The sequence below is a fragment of the Mastacembelus armatus genome, chromosome 18 (assembly GCF_900324485.2).
Source record: "Mastacembelus armatus chromosome 18, fMasArm1.2, whole genome shotgun sequence".
Lineage (NCBI taxonomy): Eukaryota > Metazoa > Chordata > Actinopteri > Synbranchiformes > Mastacembelidae > Mastacembelus > Mastacembelus armatus.
The window spans coordinates 12,299,937-12,327,715 of record NC_046650.1 but is presented as its reverse complement, the minus strand read 5'-3'; the positions used below and the strand labels follow the sequence as shown (position 1 = coordinate 12,327,715).

Below are 27,779 nucleotides of genomic sequence, written 5' to 3'. Positions count from 1 at the left end.
CATTAACATTAGATCTCACACAAAATGACTCACATCAAACTACAGCTTTACTGCTTCGTGTTTGTTTGAGCGAGCCCATTCCTTTGTCTTTTTTGAGCTGTGGCGGCCACTCTGTGTAGAAACCACAGTTGAATGGGAGACTGTGGTGGGGAAAGCAGCTGCCCCGTTCTGCTCTGTGCTTCTAGTTCATTCTGGCTACTTCTGAGTATCTAGGCCAACTGTTGCAAAACACCCACCGACAAAAATAGACTGAAAGGAGATGTAATCACACAACTAACTGAGCAGGAGGGAAAAAAAATCAAGACGGTACATTTAAAGGCCTTTAAAGTGATTTTATTGTCTTTTTTGTACAAAGAATTTCACAAAAATATTAAGAAACTGTCACGGACACCACTGACGCCATAAAGCATAGGATATCACATGACCAGACAGTGCCACAGAGACGAGAAGACAGAGAGAGGGTGAGAGAGGAAAAGAAGCCGGTAAATACCGTCTGAATGCTGAAGACTTTTTGAAGGTACCTCTTTCGAAAGCCACTTACCACCACGAGCAAACACTGGCAACACAAAAGCTCTCCCTCCGCTGAAGACGTTACAGCTCTTCAGGGTCCTCACAGTATGGGGATTATAGTTTGTGAGAGAATAATTTCAGAGGCATTGTTCCTTTCTCACTATGGGGAGAGTGCACAAACTAATGCCATGCTGAAGAGAAACCTTAAAACTCCAGGTTAGTCCCCTGGTCGACACGGTTATTCACTCTATTTGCAGTGCATAAAGTATAAAAATATACACATTATTTACAAAATAACCAGTTTCTCTTTTTCTTAAATTTGAGACTAAATTTTTACATTTAAAAAAAAATAATCAAATTGATTCTTTGAGAGAAACAGGATCTGGTTGGCTGCATGATCCCAGACAACCTGGGAGACATTCAAGAAGAAGAAAGGTCACAGGTAAGCTCCCTTCTTTCCTTGTGAGCTGAACCCTGAATAGGAGAGATGAAAATGTCGAGGAGGACACTGTGGTAAAGTACATCCATCTTTATGCAAAGGTGCCTTTTTGCAACACATTCACCTTAGGCCTATCAGAGTGTTTTACATCTTCAATAAATATGCAAATAACTACACAAAAAACTAATTCACTCTCTAAAACTGAGTGTACACGTCCTGTGGCTTCCAAGGCATTTTAATATGTAGTCATACAATGTGCCTGGTGTGCTGCCTTCAGAGTCGGGCGTGAAGAACGAACTTGGCCAAATGACCTGACTGATCCGTTTCTTGATCAGCATGCACCGTAATGTCCCGGCAGAGCCCGTTTAACAACTTACACCCCATTTAATGGTCTGAGCACACAAAGTCATGGAAGCTGCTCTTTCTCTGCCTATCAGCATAGAAAAGTCCTGATAGTGTTCTTTGTCTTTGGCCACCTAAAGTACTCAGGGAGTCAAGCCAGACTCAGGCGACTGAGCCTCGGCCTTTTCCTCCACAGCTTCTTTGCCTCCTCTCTGATCCTCTGCTGTCATGTCTTGGTTGCTGTCTTGTGTTTTGGTTCCTTTCTCTTCTACCTCTTCTTCCTCGTCCTCATCGTGTAGGTGAGCTTCATCCATCGCTGTTTCTGACACATTTTTCTTGCCCTTACTGGTGCCCTCCTCTTGAGGCTTCAGCACATTGCAAAGCTCCATCTCGTGGATCTCCACATCAAAAGGGGCCACGGGAGGCACAGAGGGGGGAGACTTGCAGCCTGCGCAGCCCTGAGAGAAACAGATGGTGTTTTTCAGTGTTAGTGTTTTCACGTTTAATTTCTGGATTTCTTTATTTGAACCTTTCATGGCTCAGTGTACTCACAGAGATGTTGATGGCTCGGGGGAGGCGTCCTGTTCGGATCCAGGGGTGGACCTGGCTCAACTCTCTCTTCTGCTCCTCGGTGAAGCGTGGCTGGTGTTTCTGCATGCTCCTTAATGCCTCACGGTCCTCACGCAACACTGTCTCCATGTCCCTGTTAAACAGACACACAACATGGTGACTTTGAACTTGTTTTTATCAGCTAATGTGTCAGACTATGCCTGACGGATGGCAGCTATGGACTTCTTCAAGGCTAAGTGCTTTTAAACAATTCTATGTAATTATTATAATTGCTAATGCTAAATCAAGAAATCAAATCCTTCCATAGTACCGTTTAGTCCAACAAACTACTACAAGGTGAAGGTGAAATTTATTTTGTATTTTTCAAAACTCTGATGCTAATTTCAAACCATTCAAACCAGTAACACTGTCATCAAGAGGTAAAGTTACTACTGTGCTTTGTAAGAAATAAAATGCAGCATCTTTATCCTCATAACACCTTCACCATCTTCTGTTGAAAAGCACCAGAAAGGACCATAAATTAACAGATGCCTTGGTCTCACTGTGCTCTGTGTAATACCTGACAGGCAGCTGGTAGGTCATCATGATCTTGTCATCTGTGTTGGCCATTAACAGCCAGATGGGGTCCTGCAGAACACACTTGATAAATTGCTCCTCGCCTCCATCTCCCCGGCCGCTGCTGCCCCCTGCTGGCTGCTTACGCAAGTGGTCGTTCTCTGATGAGTCGATACTACCGAAGTACTTGCTGGTGTGGCTGCCGCCTGCTCGGAAAAGGAGGTGGAAACAGAAAAATAATTGTGAGTAGACTTGTCAGGCTTTATAGTGCGATAGACTTAAAGACTGGGCGATATATGCGCCAAGCTGTTCAAATGAATTTTCCAGCAAGATACAAGTATTACAAAACTTTGAATTAATTCCAGTTTTAGTTGAGTTAGAAACTCTAATTCACCTAACTGAGATGATATTCTGCTTTTTTAGTTATACATTTAATATTGTACTGACAAATTTGTGACTGACTGCCTAGCAGAGGTACTGCACCTCTAGAGATTAAACTAGTTTTCTGGGGAGTTATCAAGGAAATCCATTGTATTTCACTCCTCTCTCTCAGGGATAATTGTCTGTTGCATCACTTGCCCTGAAATGTCTGAGTAAAGCAGGCAATGTGACTCTTAACTAAAATCACTGTCAGGGTGACCATAACTCTTGAAAATTGGAAACTATTAGCCCAAGAACATTTTACATCATACTACACTTGAGAAAAAACAGTATGTAGTGTACTGACTGGTGCCGCTGGTGCCAGAGGAGCTGCAGCCATTGGAACCAGAGCCTGAACCAGAGGACCTCGTGCCCGAGGACCCTGAGCCCGAAGCAGCTGAGCCGGTTCCTGAGCGCGAGTCTTCCTGCAGTAACAGATCCAGAAGGTCACTGGAGGTGGACATGGCGTCGTGGTTGGACTCATTAGCTTCACCCTAGTGAAGATAAAAAAGTAGGGTTAAATCCTTCGAGAAATAAACATAATTTTAAATGACATAACTGCTTCCTCTCTTGAACATCTGTGTGCTTACATTCTCATTCTCTTTGGAGGTGTCGTCAGAGCTCCTCTGATTGGCTGAGCTCTGACCTGCGGCTGCACTGCCCTGCACAGATGGCGTCGCTTGCTGTGATGCAACCAGAGCAGTGGCGACTTCTAACCGGTTGCTTGGTGATTCTTCCAACTGCAACAGGTTGAGAGGGGAGGAGCATCGGGACTGAAAGAGGGGGGACTCTGCCCCCTCGCGGTCAGCAGGCGTCTGACTGTTGGACTGTGGGGTGCTGCTACGGGACGGAGCACAGGTGCCTGGAATGGGCATGGGGTTGGTGACAGCGGTGGGGATGGGAACAGGGACCGGGGTAGTACCGGGGTAAGTGAAGTTGGGATTGTAAAAGTGTCCGGGGGTAGCACCTGGCTGAGACATGGGCGCCCCCATCTGGGGGAACATGTAGTTGGGAAGAACCAGGGCCATCATGGGAGGTACCATCTGGGTTGGGGGAAAACGTGATGGGTCTGGCATGGGTAAGTGCTGTGGAAGTGGTGGGTAAACTGGATAGATTGGAAGCATACTAGGGGCGAATGGGGCAGCAGGAATGCTGGCCTGGGACCCTACAGATGGCCAGGAGGAGGAGTTTGTTGGAGGCCCAATGGGCATGTTGAGGGGCATGGGGGGTGCATTGTGTCTGGGGTCTCGGTGGCTCCCACTGAGGCCCAGAGAGCTGTGTTGGTCAGATGATTCCTGGTGCTTGAGCCTCTTACCACCACGACCACGTCTGTGACTACCTCCTGCTGCTGGGTAGTCACGAGAGCAACGCACTCCTGAGAAAGAGAAGACATCAGATTGACAGGTTTGAGAATTGCTGATTTGATGATACAGATCCATCATAGAGTCTTGATCTGCTCGTTTTTTGACATTATTGAATCTAAAACTAAAAACAGCAAGCAACTACTTCTTGTTTTCCCACACACCCTGGGAATGTAATGCATCCATATTCTTATTTTTATTTATCATAAAAACCTTTTCATTTTCTGGGCTGCATGTATAGCACCAGGACATTTAATATCTTGAACGTCTCATTGCTTTTTTGTGTTTATGCTGTCATGTGTTTTATGGTGCCTTGTGCGTGTGTCAGGTTGGTGAGAGCTGCGTGGCTCTACCTCGTGACAGAGGGTTGGCAGCTGGGGTATGGCAGTGCACAGTCGAAGACACCGTCTGATCGAACACGCGCAGTTTGCTGAGGTCCTTGAAGCGGTCGAGGAACGCCTGCTCCTCCTGCTGGGTGTGGGCAGATAGCACCTCTTTTGTCAGACCCAGACGGCCTCCTGCGCCTCCTCCGCTTCCCCCACTCCCTCCTCCTCCAACGCTCCCACTTCTCCAGCTGTCCCTCTCTGGCTGACTTGTCTGAGGAGGTGGGGGAGGGGGAGGAGGCGGGGGAGGAGGGGTGATGGCTGCATTAGAGGGGGGAGTTGGTGTGGTGGAGGGAGGCGCCAGTGTAGGAGTTGTCGGAGCCTCCTCCATGACGATGTCTATGATAGACATGGAAAAACATGGAGCGACTGTAAGAAAAGTGATCTTAGAGCAGCATCAAAGTAGAATTCGTAAACAACGCATACTTGGTCAATTCAAAACACTCATTAGTTTTGTGGTTACGGCCGAGTTGAGAAATTGTATGGAAAGATGGATGGCATGACAGCTCCCGCAACTGAAGCCACCATAAGTCGATCGCCCCCTGGTGGCTAGTTGCAGTATAGGTCATAAACCCTGCCCCCTTCCATGTTAATAGATGGGGCATGAACCAAACTACAAATTCAAAGAACAAATCAAATAAATGATTTTTTACCAATCGTGTCTAACCTTAGCAAACCTAGAAAGATACAGACAGTAGCGGATAAACAATGCTGTGCACCAGAGTAACACTCTTTTTTACTCTTTTTTTGACTTTTACCCATATGAGATGCCATTAAATTCAAATTAAGAAATACCAGGACCTCACACAAACCTTCTTGATAACACACTACAGATGAGTGCTGATGATTCCCACCTGACTCAGGAGGCTTCTTGTCACCCACGTGCACAATGGTGCTGCTGAAGCTACACTGTGATGTGACTGACGCTACACTCTCTGCCTTTGTGGCCATGGTCAGAGGGGGCAGAGGAGGTGGTTCACCTACGACGCTAATTGAACCACCTGCAGAAAATAAACAGACAGTATTAGTTGTTGTATGCCATCCTGCCAGTAATCTAGGCAACTCCGAGTTGCACATAGATGGAGGCAATTAAACAAAACAAAACATTATCTGATTCAGTACATGCAAAAAAAAAAAACATTATTTAACATGATCAGAATAGAGCATGAATGAGGGTTTTACAAATGGAAAACAACTCAAACTGTTTCCAGGTTATTATTAAAAAGTACCTTTGTTATTGCCGCTGGCTTCCTGCTGTTTGTCGTCATCTGATGTGGAGGAGGCAGTGCAGGAGGAGGAGCCACACTTCCTTTTAACTGTGTTAGGGATGTTGCAGCTCTCCAAGTACCTGCAAAGTAGCAAGGTCTTGTTGGTTGATTACAGAAATTAACAAAAAACGAGAACATAGTGTGTGGCTTTTGATTTGTGGGCACACCTAATGATGCTGTCTAGACAGTTGATCTGCTGGTAGGAGTAGCCAGTAGAGGGCTCCTTCTGTACAAGCGGTGCAGGAACCAAATCTTTGGGCGGTTTTGTTATGTCTGCTATCAAACCTTTGATTGGGTCACTGTTGATGGCTCTGATGTTTGTTGTACCTGGATGAAGAATAGATATGGCAGGTAATGAAAACTTGGAATAACATCTGCCAACAAGAAGTTCAACATCCTTTTTTTTGTTCATTTATAGTTTTTTGGGCACTAGCAGGGGCAGAGGTTGAATGGGATGTCTTTTTGTTCTACCTGTGCTGGTGTTTTTTCTGGGCAGTGGTCGGTTACGGGACTCGATGAAAACCTGCTGTCCATTAGTCTTCACCATATGAACATCTTTGCAGATTTGCTGGAACGTCATCTTCAAAAAAAAAAAAATCACACTGGACTTGTTAAATGGACATGGCTTGACTGTGACTTTTCAGTTTCATTTTCCTCAAGTTGAATCAGCTGGATATTCAACTGGAAAATTATTTTTTTGATGTTCTATGCATTTTAAAAAGAGATGACTAATTATGTTGCATATTGTGGAAAAACTGCAAATATTATGGCAGCGTTTGATCCCCAACGTTTTTCATCTAATAGAAATTCTTAAGAAGGTTAACAGCTTTTGATTTACTTGTCTGGACAACATAAGCTCTATTAATTTTCTACGGTATCTTTTCTGTGTTTAAATTACCTCCATGGCAACACCTGTTAAAACGTGCATTTAGATTCCTATCCAGTTTTTGCTCAGACTCACAGGTTTATGTAAGGCAACGGCAGCAGCAGCCTCATCCATGGCAGGGCCATTGCTGTCGCTGGACGAGGTGGCTGAAGCGCTGAGGTGTTGTTGGTGTGAACGCCGGGAGCCCCGTGAGCCGCTGGACCCGAGCGAACTGTAGCCCTGAGAGCTGCCGCTGTGTACTGGCTGCACCAGCAGCCGGTGGATCCGCTCGCTCAGCTGGACGATGTCAGGCGTGGTGACCTGGCCCTCGCAACCCCGTGGTGTCATGAACACATCTTCATTCAGAGGGCTCCTGGAAACAGAAGGAGAGGCGGAGGGACAGTTACCACCAGAGGTAAGATGAATGTGATACCGTGCATGTGTTCAGGCTTGGACAAGGATGAACCTTCTACAAGTACTCTATTTCTATAGGACAATCTTGTACAGTATATGTGTATATGACAGTTTGTCCTAAACACATCATTCTGCTTCCATCTTTCTAAGCTTTGAGTTTCTCTTTATGGATGTGCATACAAAAACACTTTCTTCCTTGCAAATGCTTTCTAGTTAGTGCTCCAGTAGTATTTGTTCTCAAGCCTTACGTCCTGACTTTGTGGCGCCCGACAATGAACGCCACCTTCCTGCTCCAGGGGTTGACAAAGGAAGACCAGCTGGTATCGATGGTCAGATATTCCCCGCTGCGGGCGCACATCCTCAGGGGTGAATAGTCAAACGGCTGCCCTGCAAACTGAAAGACTGAAGAGAAACAACAATGGAGACATAACTAGTTAAATTTAAGGTAGAACAACAAAAATTGCATATAAAGTATGGCATATTTTGTGTCATAAAATACTGAAACACCATAAGTAAAGTAAAGATACTTAAAATAAGGGAGAACTACAACACAATAAAGGATTTGTGGAGACACCATCACAGAAAAGGCCATTTAAATAATAATAATCTAACAAACTCACTTTTCTCATGTATAGCCACCAGCATGGGCCTGTCCTCTGGGTGGATGTAGAGCAGGATTGGGGTCCCCACCAAGTCCTGAGGCAGGTAGCCCAACAATGGCACAGCCCTGGAAACACATCATAGATTATTAGACAGCAATAGTATATTTTTTGCTAGAGCGGTAACCAGGTCAGATAAAACTGAATATTCACTGAAGAAAAAATGTGAAATTAAAATAAACTTAATGTGTAGATAGAATGAAAGATAAAAAATGTAACACTAAGTAATTAATATTTTTGTGTTGATTTGCAGAAAATAATAAACAACTTTAAAAAATTTTCCTAGTGGCCTTTTTCTCTTTGCACTGAATCAGCCAAACAGTGCATTATGATTTAAGGGACAATATCTGTACTGTAAAAAAAAAAAGAATTCAACCTTATGATGATATCGTATGTGCTAGCAGTTTTAATGAACATAAAAACAAACTGTAGTTACAATTGTTTGACTGTCACTGTTCGTAATCATATGAGAAGTTAGACAACTGACCTTTCGTCTACCTCCTGGAAGAGGCAGCTGGGAGTGTGACTGGTGGTGAAGATCCTCTTGTCTGGAGGGATACGAGGAGCTGAAATGCACAGAGAACGCACACATCAGATGAAAAGGCCATCTTGTATATGTGGGCTAGCTGCAATTCTGAAAGACATCCAATAATATCGTGTCTATGGTATTATCCATATTCAAGAAAATATGGCAACTTGGTATGGCATTCGAAACCAAATTAGTGAGACGCAGTCTGTCTCATCTCTCCTTCAATTCCATCTACCAATCGCAGATCATTTTGTAAGTAATAGTTTCAAGTGTGTGTTTGACCAGTTTTTAATTATGCAAATGACTAATAAGTGAAGTTCATAATTACTGTATCTGAAGATGTGCTCTATTCAAACAACCCAAATAGTGTCTGCCTCCAATAGTGGTTACATCTACATGCAAGAAGAATCTCATCATGCTAAACAAATAGGCCAAATTTCATCCAAAGCAGAAAATGATGAAGAGTGAAGCTGATAATCCATTTCTCGGAAATATACCACAGCTGTGAAACCTGGGTTTCCCTGACATAACACTATCAGTGCTGCACAGCCACAACAAAGCACATGGTGAGGAGCAGTACTTATTAGCACTGGTTTCATCAATCCTCTCCTCTATATTGCATGACAGCTTGCTCTTTTTCACACACTGTAGGGGAACCATCTCATCTGGAAAACTCCATTGCACAACCAAATTATACCTTACACAGAGTAGGTAGACAGATTAATTGAAGATGCCAGTATATATCACCTTCGTATCCAGAGTGAACCCTCTCTGCGATGAGCAGGCAGCAGGGCTGTGGCTCAGCAGCATCTGAGTCTCTGATGGTGAGCTGGTATGGTGTCAGGCGAAATGGGTAGTAGCGCATCTCGCCACCATGCGTCCGGTCAGCGCTGATCCTACAGAACATGGACTTCTCTTGTGTGCAGTCGACTGGAGGAGACGCTGGAGGATTGAGTTTGACATCCAGTCAGTATGCTGTTAACATTTTACTGGCTATGAAAACTTACTCCCCCTCTTTGAACACTTTTGCAAATTTCTCTATTTCAGCTCACCAGACCCGATGCAGGAGGCCCACGAAGGCAGGCGACATGGTGCTGTGCTGCTGTAGAAAGTGCTGACATCCTGTGGGGCCAAAAGCTCAGAAAACATAGTCCCCTGGAGACACTCTGGCTTACAGCGCAGCAGAGACGAGCCCTGTGGTGATACGTACACGACTTTCCCTGACAAAAATGACACAGCCATAGAGAACGTGTCCTGGAATGAAAAAAGGCCCAAGAATTTAGTGAGAATTCAGACTTCTCCACAAACAACAAACTGCCAATGAAATCTTTCTTGAATTTGGCAGCTTGGTCATGTCAAATACTCTTACTGAATTCAGGCATGTGAAGAAGAATCTTTCTGCACTCAAGCCAAGCAAATGTTTACTGAGAAAGTATAAGCTAATAATAATCTAATTTTTAATAATAATGTTACTTTCCATGCAGTTACACCTTATACTTCAAAAAAGAAAAAAAAAAAAACAAACAAACTTTCTGCTGCGGTTGATAATGAACTTACAGTGTTTTTGAGGGTGTATTCTGAGGTGATATTGTCAAGCTCCTCAATTGTGAAGGCAGACAAGTCCAGACTGCAGCCATGACACTCCTCCACACTCCACTTGTGGTAGTACTCTTTGTTGGCTGGAAAGATTAAAAATAGATCAGTCAGGGTGTAGATACACGTAAAGACAGCATTACATGCAGGAATATAAGAAAACTGTAAAACATGTAAAAGGGGTTTTAATTTCAGCACTTGATAAATGGTCATGTTTTGTCTGTCACATAGACACTGCAACTATTGTGGGATGAAAAAAGAAAACATTAAGAAACTACAATCAAAATCACCTCACCTCCAACTTGTCTGACACACTGAAGTGCATATTTGAGTGCATTTAGAGTGCTGGAGTGTCCCTTGGCCTTGCGCTCAGCTGGCAGGCGGAGCTTCAGCTCCTTGATGGCCTTCATTAGCTCCTTCTGGGTCTGGACCCTCGCAGACTGGTCACTGCTGCAGCCTGAGGTGGAGGGGTGGTCATGCTCTGAGCTGGTGGACAGCAGGCTGTAGGCCAGGGAGCTGCTGGGAGGCGACAGGCTCTGGGAGTTGGAGCTGTAACAAGTGGGAATGAAAGTGATGGGTGTGTCTTCACACTGGTGCTCTGCTGACACGTGTGGTGTTATGTGGTTTAGAACATGCAGGGCTGAACAGAACAAAACATAAACCTAATAATGATTGCCCAACTGTTTTGTATGTAAGCAAATTGTTCACAGCTGAACTCAACAAAGCAACTCTGCATTAACTGTGCATATGAGTGTCAAAATTATTCTTCAGACAGCAAAGGCCACAAATATAAACCACGAAAAGTGATTTTGTCTCTTCTTCTCTTACCTCTTGTTGCTCTCTGTGGTTTCCAGCATCATGCCAGAGTCCTTGCCATTTGACGAACTGTGGGAGCTGCGTGTGGACTGACGCCCACGTGACCCGTTCTCCCGCTCCATCCCACCCTCGCTCTCCCTCTCTCCAGAGTCGTTCCCACTAGAGAGGCCGTCCATATCATCTGAGTTGGGCCCTCTTTGGTCACTGGGCAAACCTCCAGATCCTGACCCCCCGCTGGGAGACGAGCCTCCCCTGTCTTCATGTCCCTGCTCCTGAATGGTGACACTGGCACTACACTGACCACCACCGGTTTTTGGAGAGTTTAACCCTTGGGACGCTGCTTCATGGCCATTGTCTTTGTCATCGGCCCTTGCCACTCGTCCCCCGAGTGTTGCTGCTGGGTGTTTAGAGTTGTCATAACTCATACTAGAGTAGGATGAGGCTAAGATGTTAGCCGAGGTGAAAACAGTAACAACTTTCGTTTAAGTGGGGCTACTATGTATACACAGATGAATCATAGTTGTCTGCTTGTTAAATGAACAAAGAAGAGAAATTCATCGTTTCTCCTGAAAAAACTGTTAAATTTATAGTGTTTTGGGCTTTGAGCCCAACTTTGAAGGTTTAAAAAAGTGTAGATTTTCAAATGGCTGGAAACTCTTCCAAAATGATTAATAATAAACAAAAGGTGATTTTCCAAAAGGATAGCAATTTTTCTTTAGCTACAAGAAAAATGTCACTCAAAGTAATGCAGACAAGAGATGAATTTTGATTATGAAAGAATCTTGGCTTAAACGCTCCAACAGATGGGATGAGAGATTGTCAGGGAGAGTGAGAAAAACAGCTCCTGGTAGTCGCCAAAAACATTCTCTTCATTCTCTGTATGGGAGATGTGTTGATCTAGGTGCTAAAGGCCACCTGAGGAGACAGAAAAAGATAGAAATGGACAGAAAAAGAGAATGAATTACCTCTAGGATTACAAAACCCTTCGCATGGTCTCGCCAGTATCTCCCAAGGACTACAGCAACAACAAGACGAAAACTTAATGCTTATCAGTTTGTTGTGTTGGCCTCTAAAGAAGATTCAAATATGGCCCTGAAATGTTTTCCCCACCTCTTGGTGCAGATTGCATATTTGTGATAATGGAAGTGTGTATGGTTGTTGTAGTAGACTTCAGTCCTTTACTCAGACTATATAGAAAAAACAACCACAACATTTTAAGAACGACAAAAACGTCCTACTCCTATTTACATAGAGAATCTGCATAAGCAGGCATCTGAAAATAGAACAGGTGAACATGCATTAACGCCAAAACCGCATGGGGACACTTGGTAGTCGTCATAGCTTAGTCGCCTTTTTACCCAGACGTCACTTAAAACTAACAATACATCAGGAGGAGGGAACAAAGCTCAACATCAGTGGGCTGTTGTAAATCAGGGTTTGCTTTTAAATAGTATACACGTACATGGCCACCACCTACGCAAGTAAAAGTCTAGTGCTATTTATTCCTGGGGAAAGGGAGACACCTATAATCCTTTAAGCCTTGCAGACGCAACCAGAAGACGACAGAGGCCGGTCCTCAGTCGTCAATCCTGTCAATTTTATACTGCAAGCTGCCCAACAACCCCCCTACAGGTGTGCATTGATGCTTTTGATGCAGAATTCGTCAAGGACAGATTTAACTATGTTCCTGCATGGACAGCTCAGGCAACCGTCAACTTCCTCTCCTGACGTAACAACTGCAGTGCTTTCAGCTGGATCATTAGTCCTGACAAGAGGATAACAGGTGTGCACAGTTAATGACAAATGTAGCAGAAATAACTAAAACAAACACGGCAACTTGGGAATAGCATTCATGTGATGCTGTATCAATGTAACTATGCTGTCTCTTTGCGAGCGATGAAATGCTAATCAGCATTATGTTTGGTCAGATGGATGATTCACACTTGCACAATGCAAACCCTGTGCACCATGGCCAAATTGGGTGGGGGAAGTAGCAATCATCATCTGGAAATATGCAAGAAGGGCATGAGTGGGAGCAAGGCAGGATGGCATCCATGCATACTTCCACAGATGACGGCAAAGACATATGTTGGTGGGTGGATGTAGAGTTTTACTCTGCTCAGGCTACTACAACAGCTGGATATGCCATTGTGGCCCACCCACCCACCCACCCACTTTCTAACCCGACCGTACTGGGTCATTTGCTTTGAGGACGTATCCCCAGATTTAATCAATCTTCTAAAACTTTGCTGCAGCTAATCACAGCTTGCACTGATGCATGCAGAGCACAAGGACTGTCAAAACATAGACACAACATTCCTACTCACATTCCCATTCTTGAGTTTCTAGCTAACCTAACCTGAATGTCTTTGGATTGTAGGAGGACACCAGAAATCCACATGGGGAGAACATGCAAACTTCGCACTTCAGTAACTGATTGAGCCAGGTCAGCTTTGTATGCTATGAGACACCATGAGCCACAATGCTGCTCACCCCGCCTGAATTACTCATAGGGACATGCACTCAGTAAGACCAGTCTCTGATTATGCAAGTCAGTATGTATCTTGGAAAAGAATGAGGAAAATATTTTGCTGTGTGCTATGATTTGGTTAATGCTGCCTTGTGCCCAGGCCAACATACGTGTTATTTTCTGTGTTATGTAAACTTTCATGTGACTTACAAAGTGATTTGCATGAGTCGTAATTAACGCATAGTGTATTTTTGTACATATGCAGATGAGGTACAGATTATAATTACACTATGAAAAATGCACTTTGGGGCAGTCAGGGTGACACAGTGATACCACCTGGGTCTCTGGAAAATATACAGCTTGTTTAGGGTGTAACATTTCTTTCCAGCAAATGTCTCTATTGTCTCACATTTATTTCAATTCATGTCTGTTGTTCACAGTGTTGCTCTAGAGATGAAACACTTTGCCATCAGGCTGAAAGCGACTGCCAAGAGAAGACACGTGGTAGTCTACACACCATCTCAAGGCAAACCACAATTTACATGTTAAGTTGGACAACTGACTGCTGTCAACGTCACATTCTTGTTTACCTATTTATTTAAGCAACAAATCTGCAAAAGCATCACTGTAGTGTTTAAGAACATAGCACATTATAACCACATTATTAAATTGAGCAAAGTCATAGATTATTATTGCCCGTGAAACAGCACTTTTCCACCTGATTTTGGCTGGGCTCAGCTCCAGCAGCTGGCTGCATATCTGCTCACTGTGATCTTAATGAGAAACAAGCACTGTATCTGTAAAGCTCCAAACTATCTCACTCAGCTGGAGAGGTAATTGGAGGAGTGACAGTAATTACAGTGTACTATCTGAATGGAAATTCAACTGATTACTTTAGCAGAGTATCTATATAACATAAGTGACAATCACAACATTAGAGCATATCATCAAAAAGTGAGAGGATGCACCTCCACTGATGTGACTGTGTCAGGTTTTCTTAGTTTTCCATGGCTCTGGAAAGTCTGATGGTCATTTACTGCAATTAAAGTATTAACCAGAGAAAAATCCACAGCTTTATCAGCTAGAAAAATAATACTGCAGCTGCAGTTAAAGTTACTGAACGTGACTTCTTGTGTGCATTTGTACTGCCAAATAGTACATACAGTACAGGAAGCCATGCCACAAACGCATAACTTGTAAAAGCTGCAACATAATTGTTCACAGATGAACTTTTCATTACATGTATCCATCTGACTGAATGTGATCACAGCTACAGTATGTACAGTCACTGTTTGGTATTACAGACTATATGAATACATTATTACAAGAAAGACGCTACTACCTTTAATGTATTCACCGTAAAATTACACACTTCCCTACTGCAATGCACAGATGGATGCTGCGGGAAGGTGTAACGTGTCCCCGTGCGTGAACATGTGTGAACGTCTCCTCTGCGCCGAAACAAGCCGCTTCTTCGCAGCACCGAGCAGCCCACCATGCCTGTATTAGCCCATGAACCCTGGAAAGAGGAGTGAGATCCGTTCTCGTCACACCCTGTTCGACATGGCTCTGTCCGGGGCGCATCCGCGCCTACACAGTAGCTATGTCCCGCTTTCGTTTCTTGTGTACATAAGGCACGTGTCCGAGGCGGTGTTTCCCGCAGCCCCGCACGTCGCTGATTGGTCCGTTCGCTGGACCAATGAGAGAGCACGCCTTGTAGAGGCTGGGCTGCCTGCGACGGGTCCGGCTCGGAGAACGTCTGACACGCACCGGTCCCAGCTCCGCCTCGGGTTTGTCTATTGAATAATCAAGGCGAGGAGCAGATGCGCCAGCTGATTCACAAATGTAGATTTATAAAACAAAGAGCGTCTTCTAATATTCTCCACTACAACTAGTTTACGTTTGTAAATATAATAAATCTGTGATTTCCTAAAGGGAGAGACACAAAACCACAAAGTACAACATGGCACAACCTCTACCATTGCTGGCACCTCAGATAACGGCTTTCTCCAAAAGCCTTACAGATTGCTGAACCAGGTTAACTTACAGTCAAGTGAACTGACGACTTGTGTGGACACTATATTATAATAGTGTAACACTGGAGCCAAAGGTTCATAGCCTATTCTGAGGTTTAAAAAACATACTAGATTCATAAAATCAGTAACATTTGTTTAATAATCCACTAGTTGGCATACCTAAAACCTACAGCACAAGCCTTTGATGATATATGTGATCTGCTGTGTGGTTATTTTATTATGACACTGACTCAGAAAACCATATTTTCTTTTTGATTGCTGTTAAACTAATGTGCATCCTGGGCACTTTAGGTATAACCGTCAAAAGTATTAAAACATACTCAAGCCAATTACAAAAATGTCAAAGAACAGACTGTGATGTTTGTGATAAAGATGAGCTCTTATGCTTTTCTTCATCGTTCATTACATTAACTTTACATTTAGCAGCATGCTGATATATCCAGTGCAGCTAATTGTCCTAATAATAAAAACAAAATAAAAACAAAAATGTTCACCATCCCCAAGCCTAACTAATAAATCATCACAAAGTCATCAAGTATCCCCAATCTATGTCAAGTAAAATTGCTACTTTAATAGATCGCTTAATATTTGTTTATAGTTTGCAGTAATTATTTCCTATGTAGTCCCCTGCCCCACTGCCCTGTTTCTGTAGTTAAAGTTACAGGGGAAAAAAAAATTCCTGAAAGATCTTCTAATGCGAACCTAAAAAAAGTAAAGAAGTTTCCAGATGGTGACAGATGTTTAACTGTAGTATAAAATAGAACACATAATTACATCAGTCTCATTTAGCATTAGTATCAGAGGTTTATATTACATACCAAGTTTCTGGTGTTAACATTTTTTTACCCTAAATAGTAATTTGGAAATTATGAAGACATATTTAATATTATCTGCTTCACATAACCATGTGTCAAATCATATCCAAGTATAACAGATTTGACAGACTGCAGAATAAATCCTTGATAGACCAAATATGCACAGCACAAATAAACAGTGCAAACATGGAATTGTCCAAATCTATATATCTGCACATAAAGACAACAAATGTGTAGATGAAACTGAGCGAAAACTGTGTAAATGTGCAGAATCAAACATGGAAATAATCATTATAAATTACAAGACAACCTTTATTTACAGGTTAGGTGGAAATCCTACCACCTAATACATGTTTAAGAGCCACCAGTAAGCCTTTTCCTGGCAGCCTGTGGTAAATTAAGATAGCCATGTTTGTTTATTGCCATCTGAGAACATGGAAGACACACACAATCCCTCTACAACCTAACTATTCACCCAAAATCGCTCTCCCTCTCTGTCCTTTTCAGCCTTAAGCTTTTTGTTTTTGTCTTTAAGGCAGGTTAGTGCAGTTTATAGCAAAACAGAGATTCTGTTGGAAAGACACTGTGTATTTTGTGACCAGTAGATGTGCAAACAATGTTCCTGTAAACAGAACAGGAAGAAAATTGTGTTGCTTCTCTTCTGCTTCACCTATTGGAGTCAATTTGAGGCAATGCTGGTGTATTACTATTTCCCAATTACAAAACAATTACTGCCAGGTAAACTATAGATTGTTTACTTGCCTCATGTGTTGAGTCAGTCTAAATGTTTAAATGTTGTTCACACCACGTCTGCCACTGCTGGCCATCTCACCACCTCTGTCACTAATGCAAAATTAGTGTTAAGCACTGGTGTCAAAACTGTCAAGCTTGATTTGCTTATTATGCATAAGGAGTAGGAGCCCTCTTTATGGTGCCCACCCATGACTCTTTCTCTGTGACTTATTAGTGGTTCTCAGATTAGATAAGGTAGGGTTAAGTTGAGCTTTCTTTTACCTTCTTTTACCTTTGTAAACCAATCCATCCAACCAGTTTGAAATTGCAGAAAATAATATTAAGATGCCAGCCTGCTAAATTTTCTAGGTGAATTATGAATACATATTATAAACAAGTTTTGCTAGGGCAGTGTGATGTTTTGTTGGGGTTTTTTTTTATGTTGCCAGCTTCCAGGCTATGATTAGAGGAGAGCCTGTGTAGGCAATGTGCAACTTTAACAGACAAAGTCAGTGGAGTAATGTGCATGCACGAGTGGAGTCCAGCTCCTGTAAATCACAGGATATGATTTGATTGGCTAGAAGTATGCTTTCTGCACAAGTAGCACTGCACCTATGCCAAGCCATAAACAACACTGCAACAACAAGGAGAATATCATATGAGTAGAAGTGCATCTGCAAAAAAGGCAACAAGCAAAGTGCACATTAAGAGCAGAGGAGCCTCTAGTGGATCAAAACTAGAACTTCCTTTGAGTTAAATTTCCCTTGGAGTGATAAAATCATAAAACCATCATAAAACCTCTTCTATTGATTCCATAACACAAAGTTGTGAATAATAAATCTTTGAATACAATAATAAATGAAAATAAATGCAAAAAATATGAAGTTGGGTAACTGGATCAAATGGGGCTTTCCGAACTACTCCTAATCGCGCATAAGCCATTTACTGGACTCTTGAGTGTTGAAATGCTGTGTGCTCTAATTTCACTGTGTGAGCAAGCGATAAATGCCTGCCAACGCAGAACATAGAAAGAAGGGTTGTGAATAGGCTACACACCCAGGATCACGACTGCAGTAATAATAAACCGATAGTTTATCTTGTGTTCTGTCACAAGAAAAATTGTAAACAACGTGCCTCACGTAATGGTTTGCAAATACAGCACTTCATAAAATATCACAGTGGCGCACTTTACAGCCCTTATATTACATTGTGCAACAGCCAAGCACGTCCAAGCCACAGAAACTGAGAGGTTCAGTCAGTTTTAAACAAATACACCATGATATTCTCATGTAAACAAACATTTTCAGGTACTATTGTAACACCCCCAAACGTTAAGTTATTAAATGTGTTCTTACAAGTTGAATGAAGCGACACGTTTAGGACTGAAATGCAGCGCAGATTTCGCCTTTAACATTGTAACATTTCTTAGTAACTTCTAATAGGACTACCTTAAAATAGCAATTTAGGGGTGTAATAGAAGACAGCTAAATACTGTAGAGGGGTGGATACAGTTTGGACAGTAACAGCTAGCATAATAGCTCTAAGCTACATACACGACAACAACACTAACACAACCCCCGTTTACCTTAGGTATGTTTCAAAAACGATGATAATATTCCACGACGAGGTACTCGAAAATGTAAAAGAGTAAATCCTGATAAGCTGGACTGCCTTTGCTTAGCTGTGTGTATCTGCTGTCCAGACATTTTTGTTCGTTCCCTAACAGTACTTTACACGTAGGGACACACGTGCCAGTGGCTGGCCTGGCAAGTAATATTGAATCAGGCGATCTGATTGGACAGCAGGAAAACCGTGACCCCGCCCAAACCCGCCCATGCGCGTTTTGATTGGCTGGGAGGGGCGTGGCCAGCTGCACGGGGCTCGGTAGTCACGTTGCAGAGTGACTGGTACTGAGTTCATTTCCAAACACACAGGAACACGAGAGGGCGTAGACCATGCCCACACTGGGTTAACAGAAATACCCGTAGTAGCATCGCAAGAACATTTTGTACTGGGAGGTGGCTATTACTAATACGCACTATTATGTAGAGTATTTTAATTATATACAGTATTTCCTGTTAGAAGGTTGCAGTCACAATTTGGCACATTATGTTCGTTAATACTCAACCATGAGGATGTGTTAATAGTTAAATGTGTCACTAATGGGCTCAAAACAACAACGATAATAACGATAATGGCAACAATATCATCATCCTTAGCAGTGGTAACAAGTAGCAGGAGTAGTAGAAGTGGCAAGAAGTAGTCTAGTAGTATTTAATGGAAATAAACTTTTTAAACCTTTCTGCGATATGTTTCTGCAAAACGCATAGTAAAAGTGGACTTTATTTTACTGTATATCTAAAATCAACTTCTGAAAGTCATGCCAATGTCTTCAAACAGCTTGTGCATAAAAGAAAGAGTTTTGGTCACATTGTAACTGGCAGACAGAGTGTGTGCTCAGTGATTAGATGAGTATAGTCAAGTCAACTGCATCCATTAACCAGTGCCTGTATAGACCCACTGAGGGGTGTTTCTGCTGCGCGTTTGTCTCGTATTTACGGCTGCGCAAAGGTTTCGGCATGCACATGTCAACGTGCTCCCAACACGATGACGTCATTTGTTCTGCTTGCACTGACTGAAGGCACGCGGACGACGGGGTGGTTGTTGAATAGCTGTAAACAGAGCAGTTGTAGGGCACATGCCAACGTGTAAACAAGTAATACTAGACTAACACCAGAAACGGGAGCAGATTTAATATAACGGAAGATCATATGTGAAATCCTATGCAAAATACAAATATAATATCTCATTTAAATTCAGCCTTTCTTCATTTACTGTGTTTGAGATGATTCATCAATCAAGATTCAGTCATGATTACAATACAATAACCAAATAAACTACATTTAGGATATAAATGCAAGAGTTTAAAATGCATGATCATTTATTTAACTTGACTACAATGTCATATAAAGTAATATATGCACAATCAGATATGGTAGATCGTCCTGTGTACAAATATGAAGTTCTCAATCAATAAGAAGCTCTTCTCTGTTACCACTTGGACAGTCCATTTGAAATAATCCTGATATTCCTCTAGCTACATGTTCTCTTTAGCAGTCAGTAGGTGCTTTGGGTTCTGCTTTTTGGTATTTAGTAGGTTGCATTTGGCTTGCCTGAGCTTGCCTTTGTGCAGGTTATATATTCAGAGCAATAAGCTAAAAGCTGCATGGAGCTGCAGATTGTGCATTATTTGCCAGTGGGACTGATGTGGATATTATATTAACATGTAATTGTGTGTCAAACCTACTGAATATTGATTTAAATTGAAAAAAAAAAGCAGCTGCAGGAGAGACGATGTATTGAATTAGAATGTGCATTTCCTGTGTGGAAGCATGTGAAGAGCTTCGTATTATATCTATTATATCTTTATTACTTTATTAATTACTTCATGAATTACTATTAATAAATATAATTTAAATAATGTCAAATTTAATAACTGCTGTAACAACTGAATTTCCCCTTGGGGATTAATAAGTACTTCTTCTTCTTCTTCTTCTTCTTCTTCTTCTTCTTCTATTATTACTATAGTAGGCCAAGCAGTTTAATCAACTTTTGAATAAAAGAGACTGTAGATGGCAGAGAAAACCTTCACTGAACAGGATCTACAGTTTTAGAGACTTTGCATTAAGATGGCTGAGTAATGGATGCAGATGTGGATTTAACATTTCAGTTGGACCATTTCTGTCACTATCACAAGGAATATATATCTCAAATTTATTGCCATTTTAAATTAATATTTACAACTGTTTTTAACAGTGCTGCTTTCTTGACATCCCAAAGGTTTTACAGTGCCACCCAGAAAGCATGTCAACATGAGTTGGTTACGTAATATTTATTTAAAATGTAAAACATAAAGCAATTAAAACAACAACAGTAATATGTAACAACTACATAACTTAGCACAGCAGTTTGCTGTGCTAACAATTCCTGCTCTCAAAGTGCTGGTTCATGTCCTTGTTATTAAGGTACAGCTCCCTGACCTCCAAATTCTTGAATACTGAGAATGAAATGAAACACATTGAGAACAGTATCGTTGGTTTAAAAACCAGAAGAGTAATTGGCCTAAAATGGGAAATGGCTCCAAAATACTGCATTTGGCTGCTTACCCTGTGAGACTGGTACAAACTCAGGAACGAGCTGGACTCTGGACAGTATGCTGTAGACAGGCCATTGTATGTCAGCCAGTGGTCTGTATCTTCTCTAAGGTCCTTGTCAGTGAAAAGAGCTGGGGCACTGAGGGTGGTGGTCAGTAGAGCTGGGGCATGGAAGCTGGTATTGGACAAAGTGGGGTTCTGAGGCTGGCAGCCCAAAGAGAGAGGCTTTGAAGGTGGCGGTCGACAGAACAGGGCTTTGAGGCTGGGGGTCGACCAAGTTAGGTTCTGAAGCTGGCAGCCCAAGGAGAGAGGCTTTGAAGGTGGTGGTCGACAGAACAGGGCTTTGAGGCTAGGGGTCGACCAACTGGGTTTCTGAGGCTGGCAGCCCAAGGAGAGAGGCTTTGAAGGTGGTGGTCGACAGAACAGGGCTTTGAGGCTAGGGGTCGACCAACTGGGTTTCTGAGGCTGGCAGCCCAAAGAGAGAGGCTTTGAAGGTGGCGGTTGACAGAGCGGGGCTTTGAGGCTGGGGGTCGACCAAGATAGGTTCTGAAGCTGGCAGCCCAAAGAGAGAGGCTTTGAAGGTGGCGGTTGACAGAGCGGGGCTTTGAGGCTGGGGGTCGACCAAGATAGGTTCTGAAGCTGGCAGCCCAAAGAGAGAGGCTTTGAAGGTGGCGGTTGACAGAGCGGGGCTTTGAGGCTGGGGGTCGACCAAGATAGGTTCTGAAGCTGGCAGCCCAAAGAGAGAGGCTTTGAAGGTGGCGGTTGACAGAGCGGGGCTTTGAGGCTGGGGGTCGACCAAGATAGGTTCTGAAGCTGGCAGCCCAAAGAGAGAGGCTTTGAAGGTGGCGGTTGACAGAGCGGGGCTTTGAGGCTGGGGGTCGACCAAGATAGGTTCTGAAGCTGGCAGCCCAAAGAGAGAGGCTTTGAAGGTGGCGGTTGACAGAGCGGGGCTTTGAGGCTGGGGGTCGACCAAGATAGGTTCTGAAGCTGGCAGCCCAAAGAGAGAGGCTTTGAAGGTGGCGGTCGACAGAGCGGGGCTTTGAGGTTGGGGGTCGACCAACTGGGTGTCTGAGGCTGGCAGCGCAAAGAAAGAGACTTTAAGGGTGGTGGTTGACTGAGCAGGGCTTTGAGGCTGGCAGTTGACCGAGTCGGGTTCTGAGGTTGGAGGTCAGCAGACTGGGGCTCTAAGGAAGGCTTAAAAAGCAAACAATACAAATTAGCATAGTGTAATGTTATATTTTTTACTTTGAAAAGCAGATTTTTTCCCAGCTCTACAGAAAACTTGCCAAAAACATGAATGTTACGTGTCTGTCTGCATCTAAAAAAGAAAAAAAATGTATAGAGCTTTTCTCTTACCTGTTTTTCGTAGAACAGCAGGTATGCTGTTTTCTGCCGCTGGTGACAGACTGAGGCGCATGTTGTTTCACTAACGTTTTTGTCATTGTATGTCAACCAGTGGGCTGTCATCTTATCTGGTTCCTCTCGGTAAACACCATCACAGATGTAATGGCCTGAGAGGAGAAAACACACTTGTTAATGATACATCTGAACCGGCTGTGTATTCATAGACCGTGACATCTGACTCATATTCAGCATGTGTGGCTGCAAAACACAACCAGACACTTACCAGAGTGAGCTGTGGAGCCCAAATGGCTGATGATGCTCACCAGAGAGTAGTGGGTTGTTGTCTAGGAAGGAGCAACAGTCAGATGCACACACGAACACACTTAATTTCTGTAGGCTATCTGATTTATTATATTTTAACAAGATCTTTGTTGTGAGATCATTGTATATTCTGAAAAGTCATGTTGAGTCAAGCAAACATACTGAAATTTATCTTTACCTGTGTGGTAATACTGGATTCAGGATTTAACACAAGCTCCTTTGACAGAATCACGGGGCTGGTCACCTTCTCCAGGTTGAATAATGGAGTGAATCTGAATCTTTTCAGATGGAGGATCAACACACTAACAGAACAAGATGGAAGAGAGAGATGGTCAGAATAAAAGAGGTAGACAACACCTGACTGCACTGTGGTCAGGTTTTCAGGCTTTTAGGACGGATGTCATTTTACTCACTTTGGCAGGGTCAAAAATGACTGCTGCTGTGATGACTCCTCAGCACCGCACTCACATCGATACTCTAATTGTTCCTCCTGCAGCAGGAAACAGGATTATGAAGCAGGTTTTAATTTTAAATATTTTCACGAGTGATACACACAAAGCTGTTTTGGGCCTCATCGTATAACTGGTGCAGTGTGTGGATGCGTTGGGGAAGACACTTACTTTCAGGTACTCCTGCAGACACTGGCTCACTGAGCCTCCAGGCACCAGGTCTAGCGAGAGGTTGATGTATTCCTCCTCCCTCATAGACTGGATTCCACATCTGCAGAGGACACAAAAATTTCATGAATGAGAAGTTTTAAACCCAAAATGAATAATTTCATGTCAACACAGGGAATCTCTGCATCCTAAGGGTAAAAATGTCTGACTGTGTGTTCATACCCTTTGCAGGTTCTGGTGCTCAACATCTGGAAGGCCATATGAGCCGTTACAGGGCATGTGTAACTGATGCCCATGTCAGCTGCTGCTGTGTGCAGCTCAAATGACAAAGATCTCAGCAGGTCCAGAACACAGCTGAGGAACTCATGGGCATCCTGCACAAAAACATACAAAAACACGGGTTTCTAACAGTTTTTCAAGAGCAGTATGGGACTGTGCTGTGTATTGTCAGTCAAAAGTGCACTAACTTTCTGTCTGTTATCTTCAAACTCTGAGTTATACTCAGCGACTGTCTGTTTAAAAGCAGTCAGGGCACTTTTCTTCTCCGCCTTGTTATTGGAGAAGCGGCAAACTCCGACCTCGGCTAACCCTCTAGAAAGAGCAAAAGTGAAAAGGAAAGGATGATTTTAGATTTTGTTAGGGTTTGCATTGATTTGCAATGGTGGACAAACCAAAGAGTGATAACATCTGTTTTAGTGTGTTTGAGATATTGCACCTGATGAGCTGACATTTGGCGTGAAACTGCCATGTCTTCTCCTGATTGTGGACCTCCTGAATGAAATGATTTAGTGTCAGGAGGCCTTGCAGAGCGGAGTTCATGTAGCAAGTCTGCGCCAGGTTAGGAAATCTTAAAAGAAGATAAGTACATGACAGTGCATGTTTTAGTTGCAGGCCTATTTCAGGAATGAAAATACACTGATACTAAACTAAACCATATGCCAGGGCTTACCCAAGGTGGCTCAGCTCTTTTCTGGAGACCTTCTTTGTGTTGCATGAGGAAAACTGATTTGTTAGGTTTCCAGATATGTTTTTCCACAGATCAGTGTTGTTAGAATTGTCCTTTAGTCTCCCACCATGTCCGCATGGGGTGGACTCTGGGGGTATGGGGATCCCAATCTCAGCAGTGACTAAAGTATTCACTTCGTCGTTGTAGATCTTGCTGTTATTCTCACTGCTGTTGTCATTTAAGTTGGTCTTGTTTGGCTCATCTTCAGTTGACTTCTTGTCTAAGTTGAAGTTTTTCTCAGCTTCGTGATCGGCATCAAGTAGTGACTTCACCTTTAAGATGCAGCAAAAAAAAAGCTACATAGTGAGTTTTTCTGCCAATATTCACATAACATGCAGACACCACGGCTGGTATTACTAGCAACAGCTCTGTGGAGCATACCTTGCAGTGAAACCAATAAAAAGCCCTTTTCTTTGACTTTTTCTTTCTAGTATGAATTTCAGTGGAGACTGGAGGATCAGTGGTGGGCGAAGCCTCCTGGACACCAGTTTCACCACCCTTTGAATCACTGATGGTCCCGAGACTGGTGAGAAATGGAAACACATGATATTCAAGTGAGTGCTCCAGTAACAGTAATAAAATGACGAGGTGGAACAAAATAAAACGAACACCAATAAAGTGTTCAGTCAGTTAAAAAAAATATCTCATACATCTCTCCAGTGGCACAGGATGATGGGAGATTTGTGCCTTGTGCCTTCTCCTTTAGTGGAGTCACTTTCTTGGTTTTCTGTTGATTACAAATACATGAATCCAGTTAAACACAATTAAAACAAGAGTAAATAACTGCAACATTTTGTTCAGTAGTTATTATTCACAGCTCTGGTAAACATGCCTTCTTGAGAAAGAGCCACCTTCGCCACCAGGAAACCTTCTTAGATTTTTCCTGTGGAGAATCAGTTGGTGTTGAGACTGTGGCTGAAGATTTGGCCAGAGTGTCGGGGACTGCATGTTGTTGTTTGAGGTCCTGCTCTAAATTGACACTGGCAAAAACGAGAAAACACAGATGATTAATTAACTTTGTACTGTAATTGTACTGTAGTCAGCATGCCCCTAGTTTCTATGTACTGTATCTGTGTATCACAACAAATTAAATAAAACAATGTATAAGACATCATAAAATGCAAAGTAATTCAGTTGTTTTACCTCTTATGTGGGGTGGAGCTCTGCTTGTCTCCAACTTCCACACTAAGTTGTGTTTTCTGCTTAAAATATATGAAACCATAAATGATTACATGTAACAGATACACAATTAGCTGCTTCACAGAGAAATCGACAAAAAACAAGTCAAAAAAAAATAGCCAGTCTTCTTAATGTGCAAAATCAAACTACCAGTTTAGACAGAAGAAAATCCAGTGTATACCTTCTTTCGTCTGCAAAGGTGGCAAAACATCCTTGCAGCTGTTGGTAGGTAACTCAATTTTGAGTAAACTGGGTCAAGTTTAAGCAAGCTCTTCTCTATACTGTAGATATCGAAGGTCAGTTTGCAAATGTGCACCAGTGTACTAAAGTGTTTGGAATGCTCGATATTATGGGTCTAGAACCTGCATGTATGCGATGATGTCACATGCTACCATTATCTTTACGAATAAATTAGAACCTCAGAATTCACTATGTAGTTTAAAAAAAAACAGATTACACTTAAGGATGTGATATTTAGGGAAAACAGGGAAAATTAGCTTCACTAATTTTCTGCACAAACCAGATGTCAGGGGTTTTGATATTTCAAGAGGGGATCTCATATTACATCATTTCTGAACAATTAATTCCTAAAAACAATGTGATGAGTTGAATAGTAAAACAAATATATATGCTTCTTTATGCATTTTGTGCTAATATGTCTGTCTCTGTTCCTCAAGTACTGGTATTTCAGGTTTACTTGAGTATTTCCATTTTCTGATAGTTCACCCTTACCCTTCACTACATTTAAGAGGCAGATTGTACTTTTTCCTTTGCTACTTTCCAGAATAATAAAACCAAAAACAGTATAATCATAAAATTGTATTGATTCCCAGTGGGAAATTTAAAAGCTTCCCAGCAGTACCTGAAGTACTTCAAATTGATATCACATAAGGTACTTAACATTAGCTCCACTTTTACTGTAACATTAAAGCGATATACACAATAATGCATCAGTAATCATAATCCATTAATATAACATGCATTAATTTGAAATGCGAAAATTAGTGCTTATATTTTTGGTACATCAAGTATGTTTTTCTGCTAATACCTGTCAACATTTCAACTAGGATGTGATCTAAATGGGGCTATTGACTGTAAATAATATGTACTGCAATTATTGCAATGCAAACATACTGTAAAAATCCCTGAAGCAAATCTAGGTCACAGCTGAATGAACTGGAGTGGTTGACTTACCTATTTGTGTTGCCATTGTGTTTCATCCAACAGCACAGGAATCGTCTCACCCAGTGACATACAGTTCTGAAATGACATTTATGTGACTATGAGAAAGTCTTACAGGTGCTTAAAATGATCACCTTCATGAAAGTAAGAATTATTGCCAGACTGATAATTAAGGCTGCATTAATTTTATTTTTTCTGGCCCTTAATGATAGCTGTTTTTTGTGATGTCATTTTGTTATGGCTGTAAAATGTAAAGTCCCAGTTAATGATCACAGCCACATTTTGGACTTTGGTAGTACTTGTTAGGGACAAAATATATTTAAATGCAGTATAAGCCACTGCTGTCCATTATTGTGATACATCACCACAACCCACCGTGTTGGGCAGGGAGCTTTGTGCCTGTGGATGCATGTATGTGTATTTAATCACAGTACACTGAATTTATCACCATTTTTTCAGCACTTTGGTACGTTACAAATATCAGAACTGTATTTATAGTATAGGACAATTGGCAATATTAAAATCCATCCATCCATCCATCCATCCATCCATTATCTATACCTGCTTATTCCTATTTAGGGTCATGGGGATCGGCTGCAGTCTATCCCAGCTCTCTTTGGGTGAGAAGCAGGGGTGCACCCTGGACAGGTCACCAGTCCATCACAGGGCCACATAGAGACGAATAACTACAGTTTATGCTATTTCAAAAGTTATATATTCTGATAAACCAGTCCACCTGTTGTGTCCTACAAAAAAGCACCAAGAAATGACTTAGAGCTGCATCTATAGAGAAACACTTTTCCAGCTGCACTTACTTTGCAAAGATGGCCTGGAAATGTAAAACCTAACGGGATCTCTCCTTCCTATAACCTTGTTATCAGTCCATTGAGTCAGTGTTTTCTAAGGACAGCTGCAGACAGCTGGGCAGTCTCCTTTCTCCTCAGTGCTACTGTCCATGCCTGTCTTTTAACTTCACTTTATTTTTTGTATTTGCATAAATTAATAAGCGATTACATCCGTGGGCATTCCTTTGCAGGGAGCATTTTAGGGCACAACAGTGTGTATGCACCTACAAAGATTTTTGACTTGTCATAATTAAGCTGGGGGAAGTTATGGGATATGTTTTTATGCGCCTCGCTTAACAGCATTTAAATTATAATATCAAGAAAAAGATTTTATACAGAATACCGCCATTTTTT

General features: G+C 42.3%; 2 protein-coding genes across 5 annotated transcripts; both read right to left on the bottom strand.

The window, feature by feature from the left end:
- Positions 1–317: 317 nt before the first annotated feature.
- per1b (period circadian clock 1b) lies at positions 318–18,527 on the bottom strand. Of its 4 annotated transcripts, none has more exons than XM_026315643.2 (20): positions 18,363–18,527; positions 10,737–11,639; positions 10,204–10,457; positions 9,873–9,994; positions 9,368–9,569; positions 9,063–9,257; positions 8,274–8,352; positions 7,748–7,854; positions 7,376–7,529; positions 6,810–7,086; positions 6,320–6,428; positions 6,016–6,175; positions 5,810–5,928; positions 5,393–5,581; positions 4,551–4,919; positions 3,427–4,211; positions 3,144–3,330; positions 2,421–2,622; positions 1,844–1,994; positions 318–1,749 (listed from the first exon to the last, which is right to left on the bottom strand). In XM_026315643.2, the coding sequence occupies exons 2-20, from the start codon at positions 11,147–11,149 to the stop codon at positions 1,435–1,437; spliced, it is 4,389 nt and encodes a 1,462-aa protein (XP_026171428.1). In that variant the 5' UTR covers positions 11,150–11,639; positions 18,363–18,527; the 3' UTR covers positions 318–1,434. The 4 variants fall into 4 exon arrangements, with proteins under 4 accessions (XP_026171428.1, XP_026171445.1, XP_026171437.1 ...); XM_026315660.2 differs by having other exon boundaries at positions 5,435–5,581; XM_026315652.2 differs by lacking the exon at positions 18,363–18,527 and adding an exon at positions 14,537–15,161.
- LOC113125269 (uncharacterized) lies at positions 11,622–27,774 on the bottom strand. The gene is made up of 16 exons (XM_026298619.1): positions 27,769–27,774; positions 25,363–25,421; positions 25,052–25,199; positions 24,870–24,946; positions 24,601–24,742; positions 24,163–24,491; positions 23,929–24,060; positions 23,681–23,804; positions 23,436–23,587; positions 23,217–23,316; positions 23,010–23,086; positions 22,775–22,898; positions 22,559–22,619; positions 22,288–22,442; positions 20,944–22,125; positions 11,622–11,639 (listed from the first exon to the last, which is right to left on the bottom strand). The coding sequence occupies exons 1-16, from the start codon at positions 27,772–27,774 to the stop codon at positions 11,622–11,624; spliced, it is 2,886 nt and encodes a 961-aa protein (XP_026154404.1).
- Between the last annotated feature and the right edge of the window lie 5 nt (positions 27,775–27,779).